This window comes from Cyrtonyx montezumae, unplaced genomic scaffold (assembly GCF_038088225.1).
Source record: "Cyrtonyx montezumae isolate F1298 unplaced genomic scaffold, pur_monq_1.0 scaffold_3, whole genome shotgun sequence".
NCBI lineage: Eukaryota > Metazoa > Chordata > Aves > Galliformes > Odontophoridae > Cyrtonyx > Cyrtonyx montezumae.
In genome coordinates, this window is record NW_027072034.1 from 37,837,247 (window position 1) to 37,858,519 (window position 21,273).

At 40.2% G+C, this 21,273-nt stretch overlaps 1 protein-coding gene across 1 annotated transcript in view; it reads right to left on the reverse strand.

Moving 5' to 3' along the window:
* Positions 1–21,273, reverse strand: part of DHRSX (dehydrogenase/reductase X-linked) — a 158,005-nt gene that overhangs the window by 28,045 nt on the left and 108,687 nt on the right. The window contains exon 5 of the mRNA XM_065741264.1: positions 14,522–14,729. Coding sequence (XP_065597336.1) covers positions 14,522–14,729 — 208 coding nt within the window. The remainder of the gene's footprint in view (positions 1–14,521; positions 14,730–21,273) is intronic.

A 21,273-nucleotide genomic window follows, 5' to 3' on the forward strand; every position in this document is an offset into this window, starting at 1 on the left:
GGGTTTAAAGATGGGGCAAGGAGAGTGTCAGCACAATCAGTGTTATGTCATACACAGCCCTTAGAGCAAAAGTGGCTGCCTCACTCTGACAGACAAGGTACAGTAAGGGCACACAAACACTAGGAGTTAGGGCAAAACCACCTGCTGAGCCTCCTGTGTGTCTATGATCTGGATGCTGAATCTCTTTCAAGTCCAACTGATTAGATGGGTCCCACTTCATGCAGTCAGCAATATTTTTTTTAAATAATCAGGCTAGCTCCAGGCAAATTAGCTTAAAACACTCCTCATGACAGGGGCCTCTTCATCACTCCCACAAATTCCTGTGCATTGACAATTCCCTCTCAAAATTACTACGGGGTCTTTCATTTAACCTTATTTTGTGTACGTGTGCTTGTCAGAACTAGAGGTAGTTCCTAACATTACATCCAGCTCATAGGTAAAGCAGGCAGGTGCCTAAAGCAGCAGTCTCCTGGGAGTAGTAAAACTACAACAGCCTCCATACTCATCCCCATCCCTGTGCCCATCTCCATCCCTGTGCCCATCCAATGCCCGCCTGCTCTGTAGAGCCCTGGACACCACCAATGCTGCTGTTGTCTCTTTGCTACTGCTGCTGTTTTTCTATGATTATTATTACATGCAGGTTTAATTTGGAATTAATAGCAAAATCATTTTGGCCTTTATTTATTTATTTATTTTTCCTCTCACTACCTCGTTCTCGCTTAACACCAAACTCAGAATATCCTGTACGCCTCACAGAAATCACTGCATGCTTGCTAACTCTGCAGAGCTAAGAATCAATCTAACTGTTAGGCTGTCTTAATGGATTCAGAAACTGTGAGACATGATGGTAAATCTTACAGCTCAGCTGTAGGAAGTAAAAGACAACAGCACTGAAGCTCAAATGCATCCTTCTCTCTCTTTTTTTTTTTTTTTTTTTTTTGCCTGTCTTTTTTTTTTTTTCCCTGGTCTATTCTTTTTGAAGCAAAACACCAACAGGCCACAAAAGCGTTATGTAATGTGAGAGAGGATGAAAACAGACCGCTGATCATGACCAGCCCTTGCATGGACTAACTGTCCCAGTTGTGCAGAGCTGGGTAATGCAGCTCCATCATTATAAAGATATCACCTGTGCCTCGGGGAAAAATGGGCTATTTTAAGAATAAAGGACAGTCACCTCACAAATGTATGTAAAAGTGACTCAGCATTAGTCAGGTATTTGCAATTACCTTTTAAATTCAGAAATGTCCGTGCTCTGATCTGAGATACTCAAATGTCACCCTGATGTGTATTTCAGCCCCTGTAACCCAAAGGGCCAGATCCTCAGTCACCACCACCTTCCTCATGCAGCATAACAGGGCAAGTATCACACTCCCCATAGGAAACCCTCTCATCTGCAGCTGCCTCTGGCAAACACCAAGCCAGGGCACAGGACAAGCTCCTATATCAAATTAGAGCGGTCTTGCCCAGCAGCTTGCAGGGAAGCAGGGCCAAGACTGCTTGGACTTGTTGCACCTGGCTTGGACCTGGGTTGCACCTGGCTGTCAGTAACCTTCAGAAGGCAGTCCCCACGACTTCACATTCCCACATTTTGTGCCACTGCTGTTTTGTCTTACCTCGTAGCAATGAAACGCGAACTAAAAGGGCCGGATCCTCAAAAGCCTTGTACTTTGCATAGATAACTATGTCAGAGAAACACGAGTGCTCAGGAGATATAAAAAGCTATGCAATCAGTATAGAAGCCTTTTATATCCCAGAGTAGAGATGCAAATGATTTGCAAGGCAGCAGGAAATCAGACTTCAGTACCACACTACAGATAGAAAAGACATAAAATTGGATATTAAGAGAAGACACTTTGATGGAACTCCTACTATGTTTACCAGCTATCTTTCCATTTCCTCAGTGTGTCTGTGCTTTTGGCTTTCCAGGAATCTAGCACCATTGGACTATTTGAGACAGAGAAATAACCTGTGGCAGATAACTGACTGTTTTTATTACACTTACACTGAACAACTCTTTTGTTCATGAGGCTCGGTCTTATTAAGTTCATGTTGATAAAACATTATGTCAGGAGAAAAAAATCAATGCTGCTCACTTGACTTCGTTACATTTAGTCTCAACCTTCTAAGTCAGAAAAAGAGAAATGAATACACTCTCCTGTACCTGTACCATAATTGCATCTCTCATGCACATACATGTACTCCATGCATGGAATAATCTGGATTTCAACTCCAAGGATCTAAAAGTAGTCTTTCCTGGTGCTTTATGATCTCCATGTTCATTTTCTACACTGAATGATACTATAATTGCCTATTAAACAAAATAATAGTGTTGACAGTGTGCATTTCCACATTGCTTTCCTATTCTGAAGGCTATCAAGGCCCCCTGAAATGAAAGTTTTTATGAAAAGCTAACTGAGGCACAGCAGGAGGCAGCTTAGCAGCAGACTGCACTGGCACACCAGCACCTTGGGGATACTGGGTGATGCTGGAACTCCTGAGGACTCAGTATACCAGTGCTTTGCAGCAAGGCAGGCAGACACAGTATGAGAAACTCTGTATCCTAATGGATAGCAGAACAGGTAGAATCATAGAGTCCTAGAATCACAGAATGGTTTGGGCTGGGAGGGACCTTAAAGCCCATCCAGTCCCAACCCCCCTGCTGTGGGCAGGGCTGCTTCCCACCTGCTCAGGCTGCCCAGGGCCCCATCCAACCTGGCCTTGAGTGCCTCCAGGGATGGAGCACTTCAACTTCTCTGTGCAGCTGTGCCAGCACCTCACCAGTCTCCAAGTAATTTCTTACTAACATCTAACCTAATCTACCCTCTTTTTGTTTAAAGCCATTCCCCCTTGTACTATCACTATCTGTCTAAGAAGACTAGTAGCTGTATGTCTGGCATTGATAACCTGGAAGATCTCATGCCCACCCACTTGTGTGAGCGGGGCTGTCTGTGGACTGCTCTTCCCACAACAGAAAACAGACTCCCTTTGGGGTTTCTGCCCTGCAGCATTTTGCCATGTTGATGCAGATAAAATAGGACAATGCCCAACTCACTAAATGGAAAACCATAGGAAGAGCTAAGGCAGACAGAATTTAATTAGTTGTTTTGAAATCTAGCCAAGAGAGTAGCAATGCACAGGACCTTATTCTTCCTTTTAAAGTAATATTTGATCATCAATTCCATACTGATGAATGAAGAATTGGGGTAAGGCAGGCTATGCATTTTTTGGTGGACTGATTTTTAACAGAAGTTATTATTTGTGGCTTAAGAATTTTTTGCAACACAGACTGAAAAGTTTATCATTGCAAAAATTTGAGAGGAGAAGAGAAAGGGATTGGCTTGCATTTCTGCCAAAACAAAATAAATATTAAGTTGTGGAGTAAGAGAGTGCCTTGTGGTTTGCTGATTTTATTCTTTATTTCCATCAGAAGCTGATTTTATTGCTCATCCCCATGGTGCTGTCTGCAGTAGCAGTCACCGCAGCATGTTGGGTCAATGTACTTGTAAAAAGTAATGAGAAGTCAAATTTTAAACCGGAGCCTGCAGCGGATAATTAGGTATTTAAGCATGGAATCTGCTGCTCTCCAGTTCTGAAAACCGAATCCATGTTTAGCACTTTCCTTGGCAGCTAGGTTTACTCTGGTTTCTTTTTTTGGCTTGCTGTAGTCAATCTGTGTGCTATAGAGGTCTCTCATTCATCTCCAGAGATACCAGGTTTAGTCAAGGACACGAAGTCAGCTCAAGGTCCCTACTGAGTAAACAGGGAAGCAAAATTGCTGCTCAGCACAGACCACTGCTTTCACACCCACTGCATGCAGGCTCCCACGCTGCATTTTGCTTTTTCTCATTCATTAACAGTCACTTTGGCACTGTGCACACGCGTGTAAAGGAATGGATGCAGCACCTTTTCCCTTCCACAGTGAATGGCTCAGAGGGCTCATGGCTCCCCTGAGCAGCACATGGCCATGTGTAACCCAGCTGCAGCTAGCAGCACGGTGACTTGTACCTCCCTCACACCACACTGCTCCTGCATGTGTCATCTTCCTCTCAGCCGTCACCACGCTCCCCAATTTCCCGTGTGTTAATTTGCCTGGAGGGCAGAGAGCTTTAAGATCAAACTGCAGAACAGCCAGACTGCAATGCACTCCATTAGAAGACAAGTGATGCAAAATGTGGGTGACATGCTGGGGCTTATAATGAAAGGCCACACAAAATTTCAATGTGTGCCTTAGGATGAATCAGTGAATTAAGCAAAGTACAGACTTGATGTATTAAAATGACTTAAGTCTCCTAATGATTTATGTATTAATCTTGCAATATATCATCACCACTGCTTAGTCAAGAATATAAAAGACTATTATTAAGCACTCATGAAGCTTTCACAGTCTTAAATTTTCTTTCTCTGGGGAATGCAGTACAAGGTTTTTGATAGATTTTGCAGTTTACTTTAAAGCAACTACAGAAATATAATGCAGAATACAGATATATCTTTTCTGGTTATCATAGGTAGTTTTTTTACCTCAAACAAGACACAGCTTGAGTCCTTAACATTAATTAATAGATTTAAGCAGACTTCCTGACAGTACTATATATATTTATCCCAGGAACATATTTGCTGAGCCACATCAACTGTGATTTTCCCTTCATATAATACAAAAAAAAAAAAAAGAGAGAGACAAGAGAATTGGAGAAATTACCAAATTACCACCAAAAAGCAATATCAAACACAACTAAAATATAAAATGTTTACATATTACTGGGGAAATATTGCTGGTAGGTGGACAGTTGGACTAGATGATCTTGGAGGTCTTTTTCAATCTTGGTGATTTCTGTTATTCTGCTTATTCATATTTTGTTATTTTTTATACATAGTTGTCTTGTTAACAAGTGATGTTACTATGACCTACCTTATAGTTAGTTACCCCTTAGCATACTCCCACTGAATGCACTGGAAGTTGTATTTGGAGCAAATAGAGGTTCAAGCTTTAGAGCCTCCGTGAACCTCTGATGGACATGTTGGAAAGGAAGAAGACAAGTCTAGTAGGTGAAATGATCAGCAGCTTTATGCAAGCTAAAAAACAAACTCTTCATGTTCTAGCTGGTCATGGTAGTATTACTGTGACAGCCAGAAACAGACTACACATGTAGGGCAGGTTGGAAGGCTCTTCCCATTCTGAGTAACCACTGCTCAGAGGTACCCTTCTCACATCAAGAGAGCCACTGCTGCTTTGTGCTTCAATCAGATTTCAATAGGAGCTGGAAGCCAGGTTATCTTTTTCAAAAAGCCAGGCTTTCCAACTTTCATCCTTTCACTGCACGAATACACAGTATTCAGTGACTAGCTCCTCATTTATAGCACGTATGAAACGAAGAGTGAACCTAAATTAACCTACTGTCTTTGGAGTACAACGTTTACTGAAGAAAGGTCTTTACTAAACAAATATTTTTAATAAGCAAAACAACCAGTGTCTGTCGTTCTGGGCATTGCTGTCATCTGGATGGAATCAAAACATCACTGCCATTTGGCTGATCACTCCTCCTAATGGCAGCAGGTAAGAGCCCTCCTGCTCTACTGACCGCCTTGCTTTGTGCAGCTTCACTCCTCTGTGCTTAACACACTTCTCAAATGTATGAAGCATTGACTCAAGAGGTTGATCATCTCCAAGTCTGAGCAGAATCAGTACATTTAAAATAATCTATTTTTTCTGTTTGTGAATAATTGCCGTTAATTTTAATATGAGGGTGTTTTTGGTTGTTGTTGTCAATTTTAAATATTGATGACGAGTTCAAGTTGCCATCACTGTAATTCCATTCTCTCAGAAATAATAGCGCTTTATAGAGTGAAATAAATTGCCTCTCCTGAAACATTTTTCTACATTCTGTTCATATGATGGTGTGTTAAGTACTGGCTAATATCTGAAGTGGCATTTGAACATAATGGTTTCTCTTCATTCAATTAAAAATCACCATCAAATGAATGAATAAATAAATAGAAGTAAGCGAGTCTTTGCATTGCTGCAGCCAGAAAACAGAACAAGGCTCCAAGACCTACATTCTGTGTCTTTGTGCCTCTTCTGAGTGATTGGCAAATATCAGTGACACATATCTTTTCATATTATCTCTTGGATAATATGGATCTTAGGTTATTGAAGATTGTCACACATCTTTCAACATTATCTCTTGAATTTATATTAGGAAGAGCTCTGTGGCACTCTCTCTACACACTTGTATTCTCCTGCAACAAAGCTATCAAGCTGAAGGTAGTGAGGAGTCTTCTTATGATTTTTTGCTTTTACAACAATGGATGTAGGGCTCAAAAATGGAGCAGTAATGACTTAAACAATTCCAAATCTTATTTCCATTCTGTTAAAATCATATTAAAGTTGGTGTAGCCTTTTGCAGATCAGCTTTTCATTCAGGGGTTGATAGGGAATTCCAGAGCATGGTTATACACACTAAAATGCTGACATTTCAAGTACAGCACAGTTTACCAAATGTAGCTAGCAGATTTTAGGTATACTGCATGAAATTTGTTGGGAAATTTATGAAGATAATGTAAAATTTCATTCTGTGATGGGCTGAACCTACCATACCACCTTGGACTTTGGAAAGTGATAAATGTGTTCTGCAAGAGCAAATGTTTGACACACTTCAGGACTAGTCTGCCTTACCAGGGAAAAGTGGCTTGGATATGCATAGAGACAGCAAAATACACTTTTCTCCCAAGACAATGACAATGCTGTGTGAGAAATCTTGTACCATCACTCTTTTACCAGAGAAGCAACACAGCATTATCAACTCTGACTCTCCAAAGTAATTTCAAAATGGTTTTTTCATTTGTTGAAACAATCTTACAACTTCTGCTATTTACAATTTTTTTACATGCAAACAAGAAAAATATCAGAGCTTCAAATTGAGAGGTTAAACCCAGTGCATGAATTAAATCACTGTGAGAAGCAACCTCACAAAGAATGTCGGATAAAAACAGTCATGAAAAGTCTCCCCCTCTGTTGGAAGACAGCTAGGTAAAAGAAGAAATACAGCTGAAATTCCAGCAGGTATAGGAGAGATTAAAAAGTGAATATTTTCTGCACCCATGGTATAAAAAGGCTCAAGACAGAAGGCCTCAGCCAAGAGAACTTCAGCATACAGTAGAAGCAGACCTGTGAATCACTTCTTTCCACTATATGCGGATTTTTATGCCACTGTCTTTTTTCACTGTGTCATTTCAGTTTCCCCTTGAGCTACATTAGCTATAGAAATCTCTCCTCAAACTAAAAGAAACGAGGAACATACTAGTAGTCCAGAGTAGCCCAGAATTACAGAGTGTTTATCTCAAAACACCATAGGGCACAGAGACAGCAATCACTTTCTCTACCATCTTGTCTTAGAGTTGTTTGGTTTTGGTTCAGAATCTATTCTTTTTTTTAAATTCCCAATGTTACCTCACCCTGGAACACCATGAAATGAATTCCGTAATGAAAATCGAACTCTGACTCCCCTGTTTGTGCTGATGAAAGAAAAGATGCCAAGCAGAAGTCCCCATACTTTCATGGGGACGTTTCTGCAGAGATGTATTACGGCTCCTACACTACACTGTGAGCCTAAGGCACATCAGCTGGTCTTGAGTTGCTGGGACAGTGCTGTGTGAAGTCAGTCTCAGTGAAGCTACGATGACTGTAAGGCATTCTGGCAATGCTGGGGGCTACAATATTTGACTTTTGCAATGCCTGATCCAATTTAGGAAGTTTATTTTTCATAGAAATTGTGTTTTATGAAGAAAACTCTTCAATCAAAAGACCAGTGTTTCTTCAGAGATGTATGTATTCAAGTAATGATGCTGTTTTGGACAAAGAATATTCTGCTTCATTGAAAGAAGAGAGCTTAGGATGCAGAGCAGAGTAAAGATTGTTATCATATTTAATTGCAAAGGCAGAAATCTGCCTTTGTCTCCTATTTCACCTTGTAATCCTTAATGCATTTGGTGCTATCAGGCATGTGTGCTTGTGAAGAACCAGCAGCAACAGCAGAGGTGAACCCAGACAAGAATTATGTGTGACATACTGTGCATTTTGTCTGTTTCCCTTAACACATCATTCTGGGGGTTCACAGGCAGTTGTACCGCTCTCCCCAGGTACACCATGCAGCTCAAAGGACAGTACTGCTGAAATAGCATTGTGAGGATAGTGGCAGTTAGAGCAATTGAGAGGAATGCTAAAAGAAATAAGTGCTCAAAACCTGAACTCCAAAGCTTTTAAGGTTCACTTCGCTTTCATCAGTGGTTTTGCTCAGAGGGGGATGTTAAACTAACCTTCACCTCTCAAGAGTGACAATCTGTCTCCACTCTGTCCTCTCTGCAATTCCCTTTTGCCTTCTCTGTCACACTGGTGCAGTCCATTAACTTTCACATTATCACTGAACCGTCCGACGTTCTGGAAAACAATGTGCCTATGAGATCCTTGTCCTGAGTGCTAAATGGAAGAGTTTTCACCTGCTCAACCCACCAAAGAGAGAGAGGTTGAATAGCAGAAACACCCATACATCTAATGTCTTCAAGTGTGTCATAGTTTTGAACTAGTTCAGAAGCACTTTGTCCTATTAAATCATTAAGCATTATTAACAATGCATTGCTAAGACCATTAATCCCTTTTAGACAAGAAGGAGTTTAACACTGTGACACATAAAGTAGCTACATTTAATTTCCCTGAAGACATTGAAATCTGACGTGATAGTAGTCAGACAATATTATTGTTCTTCAAAAACCAATGAACCTTAAAAGTATTTTGATTAAATGGAATGAAAATATACCAATACATGTAAATTAAGCTTTCCAAAGCTGACATCTCAAATTAAATATTTCTTCATTAGTGGCTGCAGGACTGGATTGGAACCACCTATGGTGCCACCTATTGGAACCACCAACATAAGGAAGAGATATCCTGTGCACAAACTAAAACTATATTTGAATCGATGAGCAAACTGGTTTTCTAATCTGATAGTTATTTTTTAACTATTGCTTTTAATTAATTTATTGATTTGAGATGTGAGCCTTCACTAGTACTCTTGCAATTAATACTAACTGCTGCAACAGCAAAGAATCATTTGGCAAAGCAGAAAATCTTTTTGAATTTATAGTGAAAGGACTGAAATACACTTGCGTGGATGCATTAAGCATTGGAATACTTATCGCCTAACTGTAAGCATGAAAACTAGGAAAGCTGAAGAAGAAATGATAATTTTAACTGAATACAGCGGTGTGCTGTAATTGGCATTGGTTTCTGTCAAGGGAATGTGATTTATTTTGCAAACAGATCAAGAATATGCAACAAAAGTCATTGTGGGGCAGCTGTTTTTACAATACAGTGCAAAAAACATATATTCCCTAAATGAAATTAAATGTACGATTACATGTACCTATCTTTTTAACTAGAATAATCTTTTATGATTGCAATTTCTATTGTGTCTGTAGAATTTTATTAAGCATCAGAGCAGTAACAGTGCTCTTTATATGTAACTGTAAAATGGATTAATGAATAAAAGGGTAATATTTAAAATCCCTCCTTCTTCCTCTTACAGATTTTCTTTTATTATTAAAAAACTGGAAAGAGTACTACCTTGCTATAATATGTCAGCTTAACGTTTGCTTTTGTTTGATTTGAAGATGTATTACATTCCATAATGTCTTCCAGTCAGAGAACTAAGAAACTACTAGTGATAGATTAGTCAGGAAAAGGCATGGGAGGTAATCAAAACAGTTATGAAAAAGTGTTGATCCAGCAAACCATTAAGAAGAAAAGCAAACCAAAACCAAAACCGAAGCAAATAATCAAACAACAAAAAAAAAAGTTTTACATTTATGCCCATCTGAAAAAATGGCATTTGAAACCATGAAGATACCTTACTCTAACAGAATGTCTTCTGAATGCGTGTAATTTCATTTTGACCAACATTATATTGCAAAATGTGAAAGATGATGTACATTTAAGGATAATTACAGAGAAATTAGAAGTAAAATATTATTTGACCTGAAAAATGGATTCATATTTTCAAAAATAATGTGACGTTTTAACTTTTTGTTGCTGTTTGAGGACAATATTTTCAAAATCTCCGGAATAAGCTTTGGACACGATCCTCATCTTTCTACCTAAACTTAATTTCAACAGCAAATATTGAATATAATCAAGAAGAAAGCAATGAGTCTCTATTCAAGAACAGGAAGGCTCCAGACACTGCAGGACAGATTTTCCATGTAGTGTGTGACACATTCTCTGTGAAATGTATTGCAAGAGGAGAAGAACTGCAACTGCCTCATCTCTCCAGCATCTTCCCAGGTCCTGCACAGCTTTTTTTTGCCCTATGTTTACACCAGTTAGGACACAGATGTGGCAGCTGGGGATTTTTGCAATTCTTATCACTTCAATCTCTGTTGTTTCTGACATGATTCATGCACTAAGTTTACAGGGAAGAAACACAGACATTATCTGAGGACTGTACCAACTTGGAGAGTTACAAAAAACCAAAAAACTGAAAAAACAAAAACCCAAAAAGTCAGCTCCTTTCATAGTAACAGAGCAGAGGAAAGAGAGCAGAAAAAGTATGACTAACTGTTCCTAAATATATGGGCGGCGTGAACCAGAAAAGTAGCTGTATTACTATGGCTGGGGAGTTCATAAATTCATGATTCACAGCATTACAGAGACCATTTGGCATGTAAAAAGAGAGGATGATGAAAGGAATCGTTAGTCATGGAGAAAGAGCTAGACAGAACACACAGAGATGCTAACCCCTGGGAAAGGTATCATGTTTAAGTATGACCAACAGCCTGGGAAAGGGAGTATGATTGTTTTTTGTTCACTTTCCAAAATATCCTTCTTATCTTGTTAGGAGAAATACTTGAAAGAGCGCCTTCCTTTCTAGCCTGGTAAGAGCATCATGAATTCCTGTGCTGTTCAAACCTATCTCAAATGGAGGGGATGGTACAACATTCTTCAAACGTTTGCTGAGGCCAGACAGCCATATTCTGTCATGGCTCTACTTTTTTCTTTTCTCACTTTAGAAAGCATTTTAAGCAGGCAAAGGAGGAGAAAAGGACATAACAGCTACCACTGTGGTGCAAAATGTCAGCATGCAATTGCTTAGATCACCACTGCTGAAATGCTTGCAGATAGCTTTTCTGTTAAACTTTCACCTCCTCGAAAACACTGGTATTCGAAGTAGGGATGAAGGAGAATGATTTGCCTTAGGGATGCCCTTGTCAACTCATGTGATTTCTGTTGAAAATGGTCTGGATCTAAAAGACCACAAAGGTGTTTGATGTTCTTCATATAACCTTCAGCAAAAGAACTGGGAGAACAGTCATTGCTCTTGTGCATTTACATTTTCAATAACACACATGAAACAAGCTATGCCCTGCCAGTTTGGAACAAGCTCTGTCCTGTCTTGGTATACCCATGCTGTGTCTCTTTCACTGGTATGTGTGGGAAGAGGATGGGTGAGAAGGAGGGAAAATGACACTCACAGGAGAGAAACAGGACTGGGGATCTGGGGCTGGGGGCATGAGATAAGCGGAAAAGAAATGGAGAGTTGAAAATGATCTGTTGAGCAGAAATAAGATGAAGAAGGAAGAGAAAAAAGATGAGATAGAGAGGGAAAAGGCAGTGGAGAGAAAGAAAGCTGAAAAGATACAGGTGATATAAAACTGAAAACTCAGAAATCAAGCAGGCAGGCATGAAGAGATATACGAAAAGAAGAAAAATAATTTAGTGTTCAAGGAAAATCAAGGAACAATTAAAATAACATTCCCACCAAGAAGGAGCTGAAAAGAGAAAACAGGATGAATGAGACTGGTAAGACGGCAGAACAAAAACAAAAGAGGAAACATGGAACAGAATAGAAAAGGCTGCCTTTAATGCTGTTCCCAGGTATGACATTTTGACAGTTATTTGTTTTGATGTGGCCCTGTGGTTACTGTGATACAGATGACTTCTGGCTTCAGACCAGAATTCTGAGCATCAAGCACAAGCAAGGCAAGTTGGGACCAATGGCCACAGCTGTGACTGTCAACCCAGAGTCTCCTGAGTGGGAGAACAATTGCACAAAAAATCTGTCGTAAAGCAGAGAACTGCACCATGGTTTACTTTCTCCACCATGTCAGCAGTCCTTTTGCCTTTCCTTCTCTGCCATATGTGATGGATAGTTCCTTCCTCCTCCACCATTACTCACCTCCAGTTTGGACACTAACCCAACCAAAATCAAGAAATAATGGGACAAGAGTATGGTAAACAATTCAGTCTGCTGCCAGTGGTAATTTCTCCAACACAGAGTATAGCTCCCTTTCTCCAATGTGAATAAATGACTCCAAATTGTTTGGCTGCCTTCCTGCAAGGTTAGAACTCCTCATCAATCAAGGAACATAGACTCATGTTACAAAATAAACTACAGCCAACTAGAACGAGTCACAATAAGGAAAAGACAGTACAATTTTTGTTTAAGGAATATTTTACATTTCAAAAGATACAAAAATGAAAGATGCCATCATTGGAAACCTGTATCAGTCCATGGGATGCTGTCATATCACAGTGCTTGCCATGGACATCCTTACTGCATCCATCAGAATTTCTAAATGCTGCTTGCTCTGAATCACAAGGAATCTCCAAGGCTTCACAGTGTCAAGCGATGCCTTGGCATCCTGCAACAGCCCTCCAGGGCTGCCAAAACACTCACTCATGCTGTAGACATGTACCTGAATGCACCAGCAATCTTACTGAGTGCAGCAGGACCACTTATGAAATAGCAAACTATTCACCCGTGCAGGGGCATATCAACAGCTAGGTTAAAAACAACAGGAGTGTCTTCTTCCACCTGAACAAAGAAGAGGTTTGGAGCTGAGTTTGCAGTCCTTTCTGGAAGCCTTTGGGAAAGCCCAGTACCTGGGGGAGCAGCTACTGCTGCCTCCCTCAAAGCACTGAAAGCATCCACATGGAAAAGGGAGCATAAAATTAGCCAGAGTATGTACTCCTCTGTGTCAGAAATGCAGAAGGTAAAGATTTGGCACAAAAGCTGCAAATCTCATTGGTGCATATATTTTTCTTTTCATAAGATTGGTCACGCTCGTGCTCAGCCTGAATTTTTCTAATTAAAACATCTCTAGTTCCTTTACAATATGAGTTAATAATAATGAATCACAGATAAGGATGATCCTAGTCTAAAGAGGCACAGCACAAGACTTTTCTATAATCAAAGAAACTAGTTATCTAGAGCCATGCAACAACCATGTTTAATTCTGCATTCAGCACTTTATCCCAATGAAATACTAATTACACTCCCCTTAGTCCCCTTGTGTGGTGCCATCCAGCCACATGCACATCAGAAATGATGAATATATACATCAAGTGAAGAGTAAGGATAATTTCCTGCAGTTGTTTTACAAGCAAGAGATTAAACTGCTACAACCCTGCAGAGTTTAAGCAATGTGCTTGTAATGAAACTGATGCTGCAGTATGTAATCAGAAGTCTAACACAGAGTTTGACATGCTTAATGCAGCATTCATATGTAAAATGAGTGCAGTGAAAACAGCCCAGCCCTCCAATTTCAGCCTTTGTTCCAGAAAGAAACCTCGGGCCAGGTGCCTCTATAGATTTGCTGAAATACTTGCCAAAGGAGTGAGGTAGAATTTCTTCAGGGAAATGACATAAAATCCAGAGTCTCTCTGTGCAAGCAGCAACTCTTTGGAGCCCATCAGAAGAGACATCTGATTTGAGGCCAGGTCAGATCAGCGCATCACTTTCACATGTGACTGCATGTAGTGATGTTAAAATGTATCATCTCAGTTATCCTGCTCATTCCTCAATTAGTTAAACAATTCTGCACAGAAGTATCTACCACATCATTTGATGTCCTTCTCATGTTACCACCATCCCAGATTGATAGATATTACCTCACAGTTTCCCTACATGAAAGCAGTTGGGCAGAATATAGCCATGCAGCTCTGTGGACCTTGCTAGGCCACAAGCAAAGTGCTGGGATCTCAAATGACATCCCTGTTCTCAGTTCCCTCAAAGGGAAGGGCAGAGTGTGACACAGGCAAGAAGCAGGGCTTGGGCATAGAATCCTTTTGAGCTATAAGTGATCTTTACATGTCATCTAGTCCAATTGTCCTGTATTGAACAAGGATATCTGGATCATTTGCTGTGTCTCACCTCGAGGAGAGAACTTGCATGAGGATGAAACCCATTAGCATTCACCCCAGCCCTTTTAAAACATCCCATGTATTCCATCTCCATGATAAGGCAGTGAGGAGTCCAGACTGCACCACAGCAACTGCTGCAGTGCAATCACTGGGAGAGAAGCAAGGTTTCAAGATTCGTAATAAGGGACTGCAAGCTTTGCTCAAGGTGTAAGCAATTGCTTGAGAAGCACTGTTAATTAAAAACAAAACAAAACAAAAAAATCAGAAAAAAACCCACTATTTAATCTGCACTCTCTTCCTGCAAATCAATGAGTCCCCAACATGGATCGGTACCTGCTTTGTAAGTCGTCCAGGTGCAGTTTGCCTACATAATGGGTGGCTGATGAGACAGTGACGATCCTAGCGCTGTGACTGTGCGTTCCTGATTGCTTCAGCGTATCCAAGAGGAGGTTAGTCAGCAGGAAGTGTCCCAAGTAGTTCAAGCCGAAGTGCTCCTCAAACCCATCCTCTGTCTGCCTTTCAGGGACCAGCATCACCCCAGCTGGAGGAGAGGGAAAAACGGTTGATTTATTTCAGAGGAGAAGCTAGACAGAAGGAGCACGGATCTCCTGCTGCACAGGATAAACATAGCATTTAGAGCAATGAGTGACTGCTGATGGCGTGTGAGGTGTAAAGCTGACACTGACTGATTTCTGCTGAGAAAAAATGTCAAAATCCTCACTTGCGTTCCTTTAGCCAGAAATTGGGCAGAATGGCTTTCTCCCTCCCTACCTGCCGGACTGTGAGGATAAATGAAAGGTGTGAAAAGTGTTCTGAAAACATGAAAAGCTGATTTAACTCTCTGCTGGCATGCCAGAATTCAATGCTGCAGGTCTGCAACAGTAACAGTTCCACTTAGAAGAGGGGGGTGATCCCAACAACGCTCCCTCTGTCAAAGAGCTCAGAGGAACAGAGACAAGACCAAGCCAAGCAGCAGATACGCTCTCCCAGACAGCTTTCAGCTGAGCCCTGGCTGCAGCTTAAAGATCTGTTGAGTCTTTGTCTGAAATCTGCAACTTCAATCTCACTGCTATGAGTGAGAAAAGATGTTGTAAATTTACCCAGTGTATATTAATTACTGTGTTTATATGCAGCTGCATATTGAAACAACTTTCTGAATGCTTATTTTGGCAATAGTTTTGCATATATTTCTAGAAACCACAATTTTCTAACTCAGTGCTTAAAATAAGCATCTACATCCCTTACATGCAATGTTGTTTTCAGCATTTTGCAGAAAATCTTGCGCTAATGTGCAAATTGTACCATGTACTGAAGCTGTGTGGAGGTTAGCTATCTCAGTAAGTTATAAAGTGGATTTGAATGTTATAAATTATTCTTATTTTATTAAAATTTAATTATCACATGAGTGGACCTGACTTTTGTAATTTAAATACAGATACGTGTGACTCACAGAGAATAATGTTGTAGGCCATTTATCTTCTCACTAATGCATGACTGTGATACAGCAGAATGGCCTCCCTTGCTCACAGACATAAAAGGATCTCAGCTTCATCCTCACACTACTTCATGCACCCATTAAAAACCCTTTAACTTTCCATTGCTTGACATCAGATCAATGATGGCATATTAAATTCCCACTTAAAGTTACTCATGCTGTGTGTCTGCATCTCTCCTTCTTTAAGAGGATTCAACCATCAGACAGCTTTGCTTTGCCACTGCTGCTCAGGTTGAACAGGTTATATTTTCAGGGTCTTTTTGGAATGGTTAACACCTATAGTTTCACCTGGAGATTCACCTATGGATTGCCAGTTGGGCACACGTGTCAAAAAATTGCTGGCACTGTGAGGAAGCACAGTCTGAAGCGTAAGAAGAGCATTTTGTGTGAGTGGAGATTAGCCATGTTACTGTTTGTGGAGAGTGCTGCTTTATACAGTCAGGGGAGAGAATAAGCATGAAAGATGGGGAAAATTAAATGGTGAAACATAAAGAAAATGCCTAAAACATAGCAGATGGAAAATGAAATGCAAGTGAGGAAGAGAGCATAAGACAACTGAAGAAACAGAGCAAGTAAGTGAGGGGAAGGAAGGAAAGAAGACATAGGGCCAGAAAGGAAAGAGAACGAGTTTTGGGTGTAACACAGCACACATCAACAAAGCCCTTCCTCCACTCTGCTGGCTGATGAAATGAATGAGAGAAACACAGAGCAGATTACACGCCTGGTCTTGATGCAAGCTCTGACTGGTGTTATCTCTGTCATCACAGTCACTTTCCCAGGTCCCTCAGAATGACGGGAAAACCCAGGCACCGGATGCAGTGTCTTTGCATGACAAATCTCATCTTTAATAATGGAAAGGCACAAATTAGAGGCTGTCTGTCTGTCTGAGTGTCCCGTTGTATTTTCATTCCTCGGCAGCACTTACTCTGATGTATGGTGCAACTGCTCACATAGCTGTAGAACAAAAAATACTTCCTTCTCTTCCAAAACCTGCATATATAGCATACAGCAACATCTGGAACATAGGCCTGGACTAAACACTAGTGTGAAGGCTACGGATGAACAGAAACTGAGACAAGCTCTGTTGGAACTTGGAGCTGTCTTGTTTTCTGGGATGTGGAAGAGAGGGAAAGGCTGGGAGAGAACCAAACTCTGAGACAGCTGCAGTGTGAGTTTTAGAAGAGATGGAGTTTGGCATGAGCTGCTGGAGGGTGGATGGGAGTAGCACTGCATCTGTGAGTACTGGGGCTGGTACAAGGAAATGATTTGCATCTCTCTTGGGCCCATCCTTCCTTCCAAAGCTGTAAAACTTGGAAAAGGAGGGGAGAAACAGTTTGCAATATGTATATTAGCAGCAACACAGATCAAATGAAAGGAGAAGAACAAAAAGCAGCCTTTGCACAGCAAAGCAGATGTGATCTCCAAATGCTGCCCCTCAGTCTCCCTGCACTTTGGGTCACTATTAAGGCCCTCCAGTAAACATACATATTTCTGCTGGCAGGATGGAAGGATAAAGGAATTTGACCAGAGAGAAGTGCTGCAGATGGCAGCTACAGCTATTCAGCTGCACCACAGAATCATAGAATCACTAAGGTTGGAGATGACTTCCAAGATCATCTTTTCCAACGATCGACCCAACACCACTGTGCCTACTAACAGTGTCCCTCAGTACCACATCTACACCTTTCTTGAACACATCCAGGGACAGTGACTCCATTAGCTCCTTGGGCAGCCTGTGCCAATGCCTCTTCACTTTTTTAGGAAGAAATTGTTCCTAATATCCAAACGAAACTTCCCATGGTGCAAATCACAGCCATCAAGCAATGGCTGGGCAGGCCGTCATTGCTCTCATTGCTCTGCACTGGACTCCCTTGAGCAGAGATGTGGTCAAGTGCTTAAGCAAGCACAACCACTCTTGCTTGAGTTTGCTGTTGGTACAGTCCCCTTTTTCTCTTCAAGATGTGGTCAAATACTCTTAATCCAATAACATTTTTGAAAGACAGAGATATTTCAAGATATCTTTGACATAGTTCCTACCAAGGCTTTCAAAAAATGATGCTCTGCAAATTGAAGGCACTTTCAGTTGAGAAGAAGCCATTTTAATTCACTGAGTGTACAAAGCAATATCCAACAGAAAACTGAACTTGGCTGCTTTTCTGACAAAAGGAAAGACCTTCTAAGTGTAGCAATAAAACTTTTTTTTTTTCTTAAATTATTAACTATCTAACATTCAGTATGTACAAAAAGTGGCATGCTATTGATTCTCTTTTGTCCAAAAATATCATCAGCTTTACTCAAGGGCCTGAAAAGAATGAAAGTTGCTTCTATTTTTAATTCTTTAAATTAATCCAATACTGTAAGTTGTTGTTTTTTTCTTTTTCTCCATCTTATGTGAACTAAGAATGGCTTTGCTTATTCTTCCAGTGCAGAATATTATTGAATATCTGTCTGATTTTAATTACCTTTAGTTACTCTCCTTGGTTTTTTTTTTTGGGTGCATGTGAAGTTTGATGAGGCAGCATTAATGCCAAACACCTCAGCTCAGATACATCTTTCTTTTATATTCTTTCCTCAGACTTAGCGATGTTGTTTTCAGACAAAAAATGGCCTATGGTATGAGCATGGCATTAGGAAATGAAATAATGAATAAGCTGAGAATGAGCTTTTGCTTTGCAATTGATTAGCTGTTACTGAAATGTTCAGGAAAAAGAGGCTGATAGTATGCACTTGGAAAACTGCCAAAACGACACACTGATGTGTGAACTTGCAACTACGCTGAGTGACTGTTCTTATTACAAACTAATACATTCCAATGTGCCACAGTTATTTATGTATTGTAATTTGTTCAAATTACACACACATTAATTAGCTATAACATTAAAAAAAAAAACCTATCTTTTTTATTCAAATGAGTAGGCAGCAGAGAACAGAGGATAATTTTTCTCAAAGAAGAATATAACTCAAGAGAACCATCTTTGCAATCATTCATCTGTCATGACTACCTATAAAAATTTCCAGTGAAGCTATTTGGGATCCATCAATGAACTAGTCTTATGTGATTCTAACAGTATAATGAATCTAAAAAGTAAAAGTTTATGAGAGATGAAAGCTTTACTGGTCAGGCATACCACATTTTTATTGGATTATATAAGAAGATTTGTATTGTGCTTGCCTGTGCTGCAGATGAAGGTAAACACTGCTGTAATTCCTGTATCTCCAGCTGCACAAAACATCCTTCAACTCTGTTACAGATTTAAAAATACAAGTATTCTATTTGTTAAGATTTATTTACAGTGAGCTACTTGGTGGTTTTAAAGTTCCTTCTCTCTCAAAAAAAAAAACCCTTAAAATAAATGATAGATCACATGGGTAAGATTTAAAATCCCTCTTCCAGATGCAGATCAAAATGCCTTTCTTCCTAGGCAGCTCACGGAGCTGCATTTGGAGGCAGCATCCCCACGTGCCAGTCTGTTATCCCTGTCAACCCAGAGGACTGGCTGACAGTGTAAGAGATTTGTTGCATGAGTGATGTCTTCACAGCAGGAGCAGAACCTATATAATCAAATTCACCTAATTCTTGCTGTTTGCAGGTGACACATACTATACCAAAGAATTTCTGAGGGGAAAAATGAAAATGGTACTTCAAATGAAAGCACAAAGCCTTTTCTACAAACAGGTATTGTGTTTTTCCTCCCATGAATGAAGGCACTCAGGGCAAACCTCCCCACTGACAGAGTTCTCAAATTGCACTACACTGCACACAAAAAGTTCTACCGAAGGACCCTCTAGCCATACATCAGCATAGTCTACTTCTCTCCTAAATAGGCTATAGTGGAGTGAATACCACCACCTAAATTTTATGCTGTAGCATAATGATCACACCTAGATGGCACCTAGAATCTACACCAGGTAGTGTCCTTCCCTGGCTCAGCTTCCACCAGCAATGACACAAGGATAGGTGGGAATTAATTTGTAAAAGTTACATGATTTGTCAGGGGCTAGGCAAAAGAGAGAGATTATGATCAGGTCCCTGTTAAAGTGCCTCTCTTCATTTTCACTACCAATCCCAACTTCCCCCTTGCTACTTGCTCTCTTTCTATTTTTCATTGAGTTATAGATGCTACATTTGTATTTAAGAAGTATTTTTATCAGAAAACATGAATGTACTGCCGTTGGGATTTCCCTCTTCCCAAAGGTTCTCATCTGACAGCAGTGTCTCTCCACCAGCTCTTCACCCACTCTTCTGCCATCTCTCTTTTAACCTCTCAGTCTGACTGCTCTACACCCTCATATCCTCAGCTGCCACTCTTCTAGTTCAGCTCTCCACACCCTGGCTTCTTGCATAAATTTATCTCTTGGAAGTTAGTCTTGTCCCATCCACATTCACACTGGGCTTCTCCCTTTTCCACACCACTGTTTTTGTCCTTAGGTCTAAAAATGCAGCAGCTAGCACATGCAGAGGTGTGGGCAACAGCAACTCGAGGTCACAAGCTACAGCAGCCCACCAGCCGTGTCTGTGAGCCATTTAAGTCTGGAGAATACTGAAATCACCTCCCATCTCCACAACCATGCCTCAGCTACAAATCAAGGCAAGATCTGCTCAGTCCCAAGTCAGGACATGCTTGGTACAGGCAAAAAAATATTGTTTTCACGCTAGATAACTCAACATGCTTCTGTCTCAGTGCAGTGTGGGAATGATCTGCTAGTGGTGAAAGATTCATCCATCTCTGACACAAAGCAGCATCTTACTGGCAATCAAGTCCCAGTTCCAAAATACAATAACATGTGAAGAGCTTTTCTTAAAGAGACTTGCCATCAGTTTTGACATCATAAATAAAAAATGTTATTTTATCTTGCTCCTATCTGGAAACAGATAAATTCTTTTATCTAGCATTACAAATATTAAATAAATCAGCCTAAAGTGAGTAGCTGGCATCAAAACTTAGAGCCTAAACATTAGAAATTGCTCTAACTAGTGAAGAGCTGCGAAGTGAGAACTGCCTGATGATAGTGCTCATCCACTCACATATGAGCAAGAAGTGGACTGTATTGGTTGTGCCAACAGAGATAAACAATTCTGTATTTCCAGAGAAGACAAGTTTTTAGTTTATCAGCCCACTAAAGGTAAAAAAATAAATAAAAAATGCATATAGTCCCTAATCAAGGATGATAAGAGCAAAAATTCAAACCTTGTGGGGTTCAGAGGAAATCTGGTTATAATGCCTCAGATTCACTTTTGGATTCAGTGTCACACTGCAGTGTAGTGAACATACAAGAATGCACACCAGTTCCCTGATAAATGTATCAGTTAAAAAAAGAAAATATGATCCATAAGTGAGGTTTTGGTCTTGCACTAAAATAAATCCAAGCATTCGTAATCATTTCTGGATAGAAAAAAAATTTCAAAGTATGTGCTCAGAAAATGTTTTGTTATTTGTGTTGGCATAATGTTGAGTTATCCCCCTCACAACCTAAAAATAGGAAAGTCAGTCACAGCTTTTTCATTCAATAGAAAGTTATCCTAGAATTAAAATATCTTGTTTTGCAATTTATATATAAAAACATTTTACCCAAAAGCTATGAAAAGATT